Consider the following 10,901-nt stretch of genomic DNA (forward strand, 5'->3'; position numbering starts at 1 on the left):
AAAGTGTGGGATGCATTTTTTTTTTATTTTTTCTTATTTTCCTTGCAATGTACTTTTTTGTTTTTGTTTTGAAATAAAGAAAAAACTAGTTATTTGATGTGTTTTTAAGGGAACGTTGCCATAAAAATTTAAAAATAAAGTCAAGTACATTTAGCCAATCACTTGTAAAATACACTCTATGCACCAAAAATTATTTCCACATTTTTACTTTTGTTTTATCTAAAAATAATTATTTACCTTCAAAATCATTTATCAAGCTTTTATTCTGTTTTTGATCATTGAAATTGTATTAGCTATATAGTTAAAAAAAATCTATGTATACTCTATAGAGACAAAGTTAGTGTTTTTAGTATATAAATATACCAAAGGCCAATTGGTCCAATGATTTCATGCTTTAATATATATATAAGGTTATGAGTTTGAGTTTCGTTTGTGATAGAATGTCAAGAGTTTTAACACAGTGGACCTTCAGACATTGTCTTTCCTGAATTTGGTTGTAGACTAGGTCATCAACGCTACCTGTGATTACAAGCGAGGGTGATCCTTTGCAAATTCGTATACCTGCATGACCGGACTTTGTTGGTTATTCATACAGTTTAAATATATAATGCATATTTTAAAACTACCTAATTATATTTTATGTATAGGGATAAGACACGTTATAGGCCTAGGATACCCAAAGGATAGATTCTAATTGTACACACGTGCATATGCACTTGGATTTTTGGATTTGTTTGGTGTTTTTCTGAAATTCGTTTTCTGTTTCCCCATAATATTGTTTTGTGTAAACCTTGGCATCTAGAATTTAAATAATAAAATATATATAAAAATTGTACTCAGGAATTATACTTGAGTGAAATCGGGTCGGGTATGACCGGGTACTAAAAAATCGGGTATTGGCGATACCCAGGTCGGGTTCAGGTCCGGGTATTGTCTCTAAAAACCATGCCCTATGCAACGGGTTCGTGTCGGGTACAGAACCGGATATTCTAAAACTGGGTATTTAAATACCTATTTTTGGGTATTGAAAAAACCTTATTTTTGCATTTTCCAGGTTTTTTTCCAAGTATAGATTGCGTTTTTGAAAAATCGGTTTCGGGTATTGTAAAAACCCGGTTCCGGGTATGGAACCTGTTCCGTTTTTCGGGTATAATCGGCTACGGGTTTGGGTACTAAAATGCATACTCTATCCGTACCCTACGGGTAGAGTCGGGTATGTGTTTGGGTATTAAAAACCCGGTATAAAATACCTGGTTCCGGGTTTTTTTTTCAAATCCAGTTCCGGATTTGGGTTTTTTTTCACCTGTAAGTGTGGGTGGAACTACTGGCCCAATTTCTAGTGGACTTCCTTCAATTGGCCTACATGCAATGATTAATGTCTCATATCCAAAAAAGAATAATTTGCAACAAAATTCAAGTAGGCCTAAGACCCAATAAAACACTGTGGGCCCAGGTAGATCCAATTCGGTTAATATTGGAGTGGGCTCGGGTGTTGTAATTGTTTGGGCCTAGGTCTGGCCCAATCTTGAAACCGGTTATAGTGAATAAAAAACAGTAAGGTGTTAGAATGTCTCGTTTAATGCTTTGGATGAAATAGAAGAGAAGATGGATGACTATTATGATTGTGATATTGGTGTTCGGGATGACACGAACACCAAACCGCCGGGTATTGTTTTTCCAAGTGGTCTTCGGGGCTTCAAGCTTACTATAAACGACTTTTTAATGATGATGATGATGAAGTGGTGTCGGAAGGAAATGAAACCGGGAGATTCATGAAATATGTTAAGTAACTCTCTAGTTATAAGTTTGCTATGTTAGTATTTCGGCTTTGTGATGTAGTTTGGTTTGATTTTGAGTATACTTCTCCGAGAACGGTGTATGTCCATGAGGGTTAGATGCTCTTAGTTTGTAATCACTTTTTTTCTTTTTCTTTTTTGATGAAATGTTTGCCGGAGTGCCGTCTCCTTTACAAAAAAATAAAATAAAATAAATAATAATAATAATAATAACTAGTTACACGTGTAGGTAGGAGTTACGCGAGACAAAGGTCACGTATCCATACTAACTCATAAATCTCTCTTTAGCACATTAAAACTTCTTGTTAACAATATTCTCGCGCATCATCTTTTATCTATCATCAATTCTGGTTGCACAGAAAACCCAAACTCGAAACCGGACCCGAAACAAAAACCGGATATGGGTTTCTTTACAGCCTGATTTTTACTACCTGAACTCGTACCGGATCCTACCCGTAGGGTACATACAACGTATGCATTTCAGTACCAAAACCTGTACCCGAAACCGGACTCAATTTGTACTCGGTAATACTCGAAAACCGAAACAGGTTCCATGCCCGGAACCGAGTTTTTCCAATACCCGAAAGCAGGTTTTCAAATACCCGATCTATACCCGAATTACCTGAAAAATACCCAAAAATACCCCTCAAAAGTGCAACCCGTTTAAAAAAATCCTATATATACTCGATAAAACCCCAAAAATAGAGTATTCAAATATCCGGTTTTAGAATACCCGGTCTCTACCCGACCCAAACCCAGTAGATAGAGTATGTTTTTCAAAACAAGACCTGGACCCAACCTGGGTATTTCCGATACCCGGTCATACCAAAACCCGATTTCATACCCGAAATCAGATATTAGAAAAACCCAGTTTGTGCACCTCTATGCATCAAGTTTAATACTGCTTCAAAGTTTTGGGAAGCATACGTGTGATTTTTGTAAGTTAGAAACTAAACTTCGCAAAATATGAACACATCACATGAACCATCCGCGCAATGAACTCCGGTATTAAAGTTCCTAGCATAAAATAAAATATGTTGAAAAGCCAGTTTTCTCACATCAATAATAAGATCTAAATCACACATATGGTTCTCAAAACAAACCATCTTTTCTCATCACAATACCCATAACCGAAATCCAAAGTACATACATCAGTTATCACAACACAACAAAAGTCGAACAAAAGATCAATTATTCTTACGTAAAAAACGACGAATAAATCCTCAACCCCTTAACACCGGATCTCTCATCTCCTCAGGAGACGACATAAACAGCTCAATGTAACGACTGCCAAGTGTCATCCGATCTTTGGCTAACGCAGCTTTCGAGTCTTCCAAATTTGCAAACTCCACAAACGCTTCTCCAGTTGACCTTCCTTCTGAATTAAACGTTATATGAATCGCGTCTTCAGATAATGCAAATTCTTTGAAGAAATCGAGGATATCTTCTTTTCCAGCTGAGTATGGTAATCCCCTCATTCGCAGCACGTTTGTATCTTCTTCTGGTGGTTTTGGCACGTTTCGTCTAACACCCAACAAATAAGTCATTAAAAAGTAAATAATGCAAGTCAACTCTAAAGTCTTAATGAAGATATTGTCACATCTAAAGGATGCGAGTATCAAAAGTGATGTTTTAAATAATGGTAATTAAGCATTTGGAAAATACAGAATATTTAAGATATTTAATAACATAAAAGACGACCAAAAATGACATTTTGTGAGATTAGACCAAAAAAAGTGTGCTTGTAAACGAACTGAACAAACACAGACGACACATGTTTGTGTTCGTTCGTTTAACTTTAACAAAACGAATGATCGATCACGAACAATTAAACGTATATGGTTTTCTTGTCGTGTTCTTGTTCGTTAAGAAAACTGAGCATGTTCGTATTTGTTTATGTTGTTTGTTTGTTAATTCACGAACGGTTCACAAATATAAACAAATGAACATAAATAAACAGAGGTGAATAAACATAACCTAGCAAACACTATTTAAGATAAAATGCCTACATCACTCTGTCGGGCCTAAAATTAAATGCTAAACTAATTCTAGTCAGTCCAGAAAAATTAACTGATTAACTGAATATATAAACGAACGAACTTGAGCACACAAAAACTAACAAACATAAATGAACATAAAAGAACGAGCATAAACAAACGTTCAGAAACATAATTAAACGAATGAGATGTGTTCATGTTCGTTCGTTTAACACTTTATCTATATGAACAAAAATTTGTTCATTTTCGTTTGTTTATTAAATAAACAAAACAAACTTACATTTCATTGAACGTTTGGTTCGTTTAGAGGCCTAAAAAGAAGGGGTAATTAGGTAATTTTGTTTTACCCTATTAAATAATAAGTTTGTTAAAACAAGTAAAACTAATTACCCAAAACCTATTATTTGAACCCTAAATAATAAGAAGCAAGAATTTGTTACCAAAACAAAAAAAAATGGTTATTGAATGAATAATCAGATAACCAGTTTAAAATAATTATATTCAAACACCCCTTAACTTAAATGATCAATCAAAAGAACAATTTTGAAAATCATAACTATACATATAATAACAATAAATATAAAGTAGGATGCATATAAAACAAAAAAATATATGAAAAAAGTATATTTACCGGCCCTTTGAAACCGCTTCCTCCCACTCCTCAAGTGATGACGGGAACAGCTCGATGTACCGATTCCCGATACACGTTCCGTCTTCCATCATGGCTAATTTAGAATCTTCCGGGCTTTCAAATTTCACATAAGCCTCACCAGTCACCTTTCCCTCCGAATTAACCATAAAATAAATCGAATCGTCTAGCAAAACCGAACCCTTAAAAAACTCCAGAATATCATCTCGATTAGCCGTAAACGGTAAACCCCGCAACCGAATCACACCCGTATGTTGCGCATTATCCTTTGACGGATCACGCTTCGGTAACGAACGACGTGGTGACCGTTGACGGACCACACGTGAATCAGCAACAACGTTACAGATCGCCTTATAATATTCCTGTCGATCGCTTCTAAACACTTCAACATACCGTTTCCCGATATTTTGTCGGTTTTTCTGAAGCGCGTATTCAACTTGAAAAGCGTAGCCGAGTACACAAAACGATTCACCTACAAACTTCCCGTATTTGTGGACAAATAGGATGTCTACTATGTCGAGACCATGAAAAAACTCGATGATGTCGGTTTCTGAACAGTCGAATGGCAGGCCCCGCAGTCTAACAACCGGAAAAGAGGGTGGTTGGTTCACGTATGAGTAAGCAGGCGGGTTGTAAAGAAAGTTTGAAGCGGGTGGTGCACTGTAATATGATGAACCCTGATCTATCACACGTTGTCGTTTCAAACCCATTTCACGCCCGTCACCAGATTCCACATATTTCCTTTAATATGATTAAGAAAAAATAATAAAGTTAGAATACTGTAGAACATCTGTGCACATTATTAGAATTTGTTGAATACTTGAACAAGAAAACCAAGTGCTCTAAAGTCTATTCTAAACCATATGAAGGTGAATAATCAATAGAGAATTTTAACTATTATCATAAGCTGCGATTGAAATTATGAATCTCTTTCTGTATATATGTGTTTTAGCATCATTTTAAAAATAAGCAGCTGCAGAATTTAAACATAAGCATGTTCGTATATAGGGGTGTAAACAAGCTGAGCTGCTTGTGAGCTACTAGAGATCGTCCCGTTTCATTGAAACTCAAATCAAGCCGAGCTTAAACAGGCTCGAGTTTTTTTAAAAGACCATTTAATTTAGTAAACGAGCTCAGGCCTGAACTTCACATATGGAGATCGTGCCGGCTCGCGAGCCTAAACAAGATTTTATTTAATTACTTTTATTTAACATATTTGTATAATAGCTATTACTAATGTACAACCTAAAAAAATATAACTATAAATATATATATATATATATAAACAAATATAAAAATATATCAATGGAACAATTAAACAATTAATAAATAATAAAACAAGCCAAGCTTGAGCTTTTATAAAGGCTCATTCAGTAAATGAGCTTGAGCCCAAGCTTCACATATGGAGCTCGTGCTGGCTTGCGAGCCTAAACAAGCGTTTTACATAATAACTATTACTACACATAAAAACCTAGGGTCTGTTTGGTATGGGGTAATGGAATGGACGACGGAATGGAATGGACGTGGTAATGGAATGGACAAAGGAATGGAATGGGTTATTACCATTCCAATAAAATGTTTGGTTACCACATGGGAATGAAATGAATTATTACTTAATTGTTGGTAGGTAAGAAAAAAATAAAATTAAAATGGTAGTGAGTGGTGGTGGTGGTGGTGGGAGCGGTGGCGGTAACGGTGGAGGTGGTGTTGGCGGTAACAGTGGAGGTGGTGGTGGGCAGCGGTGACGGTGGGCGGCGTGTGTGATGGTGGGGCGATGACTGATGGATGCGGCGGGCGGCTGGAGGTGGTGGGTGGCTGGCACTGATGGCGATGGTTTGTGGAGGTGGGTGGTGGCGGCGGTGAACACCGATGGTGGTGATTGGTGGCAATGGCGGCGGTGATGGGAAACATTGAGATATATGCGGCGGGCGGTGCTAGGTGGCTGGCACCGATGGCGATGGTTGTTGGAAGTGGTGGTGGCGACGGTGGCTGGCGATGGTGGTGGCTGGTAGCAGCGGCGGTGGTTGGTGGTGGTGGTGGGTGTTGATGTTGGGTGGTGGAGGTGATGTAGGGTGAAGGAGAGAATGGAATGAAAAAAAACATGGGGGTATGGATGGAATGAAATTGGGTATTTTAGAGGGAATGGAACGGACTAGGTAATGGGTCATTCCATTCCTTTGGTCAACCAAACACACTATTTTTCATTCCCTCACAATGGGTCATTCCATTCCATCCTCCATTCCTGCATAACAAACGCTACCCTATAGTTATAAATATACATGTAAATAATTATAATAATTAAAAACAATAAATAAACACTAAACGATCCGAGCTCGAGCTAAGCTCGACAAACTACTCACGAGCCAAGTTCGAGCTTTAGAAATACAACCTTAAATAAGCCAAGCTCAAGCTCGAGCCCTCTTAAATTAAAACAAGTTGAACTCAAGCCTAAGGACCTCGGGCTTGACTCGGCTCAGCTCGTTTACACCCCATTAGGCCATTGTTTCTTTTTATAATTATGCCGGCTCATTTACGCCTAAACACTAATGTTTTGGATATTGCTCCAAAAGTTTTCTAATTGTAACACAAAACAAGCTCATGACCAGTTGTATTTGAGACAAATTAGGTTTATAATTTAAAAATTAAATTTATAGGAAATTCAAAGTTTCAAACGATGATACAACAGCAAGTTATTACAAGATCAATTTGTAAATTAATCAGTATCTGTTACACAAACAAATAAAGTATATATGTGAAACCCTAAATTACGCAGTCAATTCGTAATAATAAACGTAAACAGAAATTAAATAAGCATCGGTTGTTAATAATTATAATAATGATAATAATAATAAGAAGAAGAAGAAGAAGAAGAAGAAGAAGAATCGAAGACTTACCCTCTGTAAAACATGATATTCGTTCAGCAACGAATCTGCTTTGGGAAGAATTAGGGTTTACAGAGCAACGGAAAATAATAATAATAATACTTTTAGAAGTATTTGATAATGATAAACGGGTCGGTACATAATAAAACGGGTTCTTATAAACTATTTATTAATTTGTAATTTTAGTCCCTTAACCTTTGAAGTTTCGCAGTTTTAGTCCTTTGATAGAAAAGCTTTTACATTTGGTCTTAAGTTTTGGATTTTTTTAAACGGCCACGAATCTTTTAAATGAGATATTGGCTAAATTCATCACATCAGGATACACTCGTTTTTTGATCCGGGAGCATGTGGACACTTGCCGAAGGCATGACAGTGCTGGGAGTTAAAGCTCGTTCGGTTCAAGGATTCAACTGGTGAACGTCACATTACTTGCCTAGTCTCTTATCATCACTCAGTGCTGCTGAAACTAAATGATAGGAAAAGGAATCAAAATTGGGTCACATAAAACACTAAGGGCGCGTTCGTTTCACGGAACGAAATGGAATTGGAATTGGAATTTGCATAGGATTTGGAATTTTAATGAATTAGATTTGGAATTTGAACATTCCAATAGGAATTGGAATTGGAATTGGAGGGAATTGAAATCTCAATTCCATCTAACGTGTTTGGTTGGCCGATGAGTCGGAGGCAATCACTTTGACCCACTCTACCGACGACCCACAACGTTTTTAGACGACCCGGCCCGCTGATGATCCGAACCGCTTCCCGTTTTCGTTTTTTTAGTTATTTTTTTCAGTTTCATTTCGGTTCGTTTTTTTTTTTTTTTTGCTTCAGTTGGTTAGTTTATTGGGTTTTGTCCCGGCTCAGTTTCGGTTTTTTTGGTTCGTTTAGGTTGGTTTTTCGTTTTCTGTTTTCTTCGAGTTCGTTTTTTTCTTTTTTTTGTTCAGATTTTGGGTTTCGGCCCGTTTCAGTTTTTTTGGTTCGTTTATGTCGTTTTTTTTCTATTTCTGTTTGGTTCAAGTTCTGTTTTTTGCTTATTTTGTTCAGTTTTTTCGTTTTGTGTTTGGTTCAAGTTCGCTTTTTTTGCTTATCTTGTTCAGTTTCTTGGGTTTCGGCACGTTTCGATTTTTTTGGTTCGTTTATGTTGTTTTTTTTCGGTTTCTGTTTGATTCAAGTTTGTTTTTTTTGCTTATTTTGTTCAGTTTTTTGGGTTTCGTCCCGTGTCGGGTTTTTTTGTTCGTTTTTATCAGTTTTTGTTTGGTTCAAGTTCGTTTTTTTGCTTATTTTGTTCATTTTCTTGGGTTTCGGCCCGTTTTGGTTTTTTTGGTTCGTTTATGATGTTTTTTTTGGGTTTATGTTTGGTTCAAGTTCGTTTTTTACTTATTTTATTCAGTTTTTTTGGTTTCAGCCCATTTCGGTTTTTTTGGTTCGTTTATGTCGTTTTTTTTGTTTCGTTCCGTTCGGGTTTAATTTTTTGTTTCGTTTTGTTCGTTTACCTTTTTTTGTTTCATTTTAGTCGGTTACTCGGTTCGGTTTAACTTTTATTTTGGTTAGTTTTTTTTTGTTCGGTTTATGTTTTTTTTCTGTTTCGTTTTGGTTAGTTCGGTTTTGTTTCATTTTTGTTTTTATTCTTTGTTTCGTTTTGGTCCATGTTTTAGGTTTCGGTTTGGTTTCGCTTTTTTTTTTTTTTTTTTTCATTTTGGTTGTTTTTTTTGTTATCTGGGTCGGGTTTTTCGCTTTCGTTTAAGTTTGGATTTGGTTTTCTAGTTTAGTTTTGTTCGTTTCGATTTCGATTTTTTATTTTTCATTTGTTCCGTTTTGTTCGGGTTTGGAACTAAAACGAAACATCAAAACTGAATGGAAACGAAACTGGAAAAAACGACTAAAACAAACTAAAAATCGTAACCAAAACTAAACCGATAAAACTTACCAAAACAAAAAAACCAAAACCGAGACGGGTCAAAACGGTCAGAGTTTTCGCGTGGGCCGGGCTGGAAGAAATGGCCGGACGTCGGCGGACCGGGCCGGGTTGAGCCGAACTGACCCTGGCGTCAAACCGAACGCAAACTGACGCGGGGCGCCGAACCGAATGCGAGCTGACCCGGGGCGTTGACCCAAACGCGACCCGACCCGGAGCACTGAGCTGAAAACGCTAAGACTTGGAGCGTCGACCTGAATGTGAACACACCCGAAATGTCGACCCGAGCGCGACCATGTTAATCGCCCAATTGAAGATTCCATCAAATTTACTTGAATTCCTTCACATGATGGAAGAATTTAGAATCCATTTGTTTAAAGGATTTTGAAGGAATTGAATTCCAATTCCAATTCCTTGTCAACTGAACACACCAAAATGAAATTAAGATTCCAATTCCAACAAAATGAACACGTTATGTCATGGGATTTTAATTCTAATTCCTTTGAATTTCCACGAATTATGTGAAACGAACGCGCCCTAAGCCTCTACTTTATCACCCGTGGGCTTAAGTTTTGGATTTTGCCACTTGACTTCAAACTTATCAGGTAAATTATATTTTGTTAAAAAGGTTATGAAAAAAAAGAAGATAAAATCAAAGAAAAAGTGCGGAGAGAAATAAATCACTTTGTCGAATTTTACTTATTTTGTTAACATTTGGCTATATATGAACTAAAATTTAGTTGGAAAGTTGGTTATATGTTACATTCAAGAAAAAACAAAATCGATCAGGTTAAATTCATTAAAAGCCCAGACGAACCCCACCTGGATCTCGTTGGAACCTGTTCCACCTCTACGGGCTCTACCCGGTCAAAACCTAGACCCGACTCGACCAAAACCCAATAAAAAGCTTCATAACACCAGTCAAATACCCAACCATACCCGATGCCGGTTCCTACCTAACCCGGTTTTTGTTGACCCTACACAAAAGCGGTTCCTACCCGGTTCTTGATACTTAAGATATCCGGTTTTCCCACTTCTAATAGAGTGGTTAAATAAATCACCTTTTTTATTCTTCGACTTAACATTACATTATTGGGCTTGTATACTTCATTCGGACTTCGGAGGCTAAAGGCCACAGCCCATCTCAGGCCTCATTTGCTTTAACTTAGGCCCACTTAGGTTTTGATCATTTTTTGTTTTCTTGTTTCTTAAAATACCTTTTTAAGACGTGTATATATTTTTAAATTGGAAAATAAATTAATTATATAATATTTACAAATTTAAATTATTTTACAGTTTTTATTCATAAGCTGAAAATTATTATTTTTATGGGTTTCTAGTGTATATACCTAAACTATGATAAAATTAGTAAATTACATTCGCATCCTACTTTATTATATACTTCAATTCTTTGTATTTAGACTCGTATTTGTCAATGAAACTTTCTATTGATATTCTAAAACTTGATAGACGGTTCACGGGTTCAACTGGTCAGCCTAGTCTTAACACCCGTCTTGCCATCAAACTCATTGATTTGTACCGGTTTTGTTTTGTTTTTTTAATATCAAGTTATTTACTTGTCTTTAGCTCGTTAGCTCGTAAAACCAGAGACCCTCCGGTGGTTTCCGATGACCGGTCAATCCGATTTTCAAAACATTA

The 10,901-nt window shown here is 36.6% G+C and overlaps 1 protein-coding gene across 1 annotated transcript; it reads right to left on the reverse strand.

The window, feature by feature from the left end:
* Positions 1 to 2,889: 2,889 nt before the first annotated feature.
* LOC143543595 (uncharacterized) lies at positions 2,890 to 7,452 on the reverse strand. Its single transcript, XM_077035878.1, has 3 exons — positions 7,337 to 7,452; positions 4,425 to 5,183; positions 2,890 to 3,320 (listed from the first exon to the last, which is right to left on the reverse strand). The coding sequence occupies exons 1-3, from the start codon at positions 7,348 to 7,350 to the stop codon at positions 3,020 to 3,022; spliced, it is 1,074 nt and encodes a 357-aa protein (XP_076891993.1). The 5' UTR covers positions 7,351 to 7,452; the 3' UTR covers positions 2,890 to 3,019.
* Positions 7,453 to 10,901: the final 3,449 nt, after the last annotated feature.

The sequence above is a fragment of the Bidens hawaiensis genome, unplaced genomic scaffold, assembly GCF_021521415.1.
Source record: "Bidens hawaiensis isolate Kalapana, Puna unplaced genomic scaffold, B.hawaiensis_p1.1 tig00013187_1, whole genome shotgun sequence".
Lineage (NCBI taxonomy): Eukaryota > Viridiplantae > Streptophyta > Magnoliopsida > Asterales > Asteraceae > Bidens > Bidens hawaiensis.

What these genes read in the sequence shown, in the direction of transcription:
- LOC143543595 (XM_077035878.1), bottom strand. An exon ending in GAAGCGGTTTCAAAGGGCCG is followed by an intron (nt 3,321 to 4,424) that starts GTAAATATACTT and finishes GTTGGGTGTTAG; the next exon opens with ACGAAACGTGCCAAAACCAC.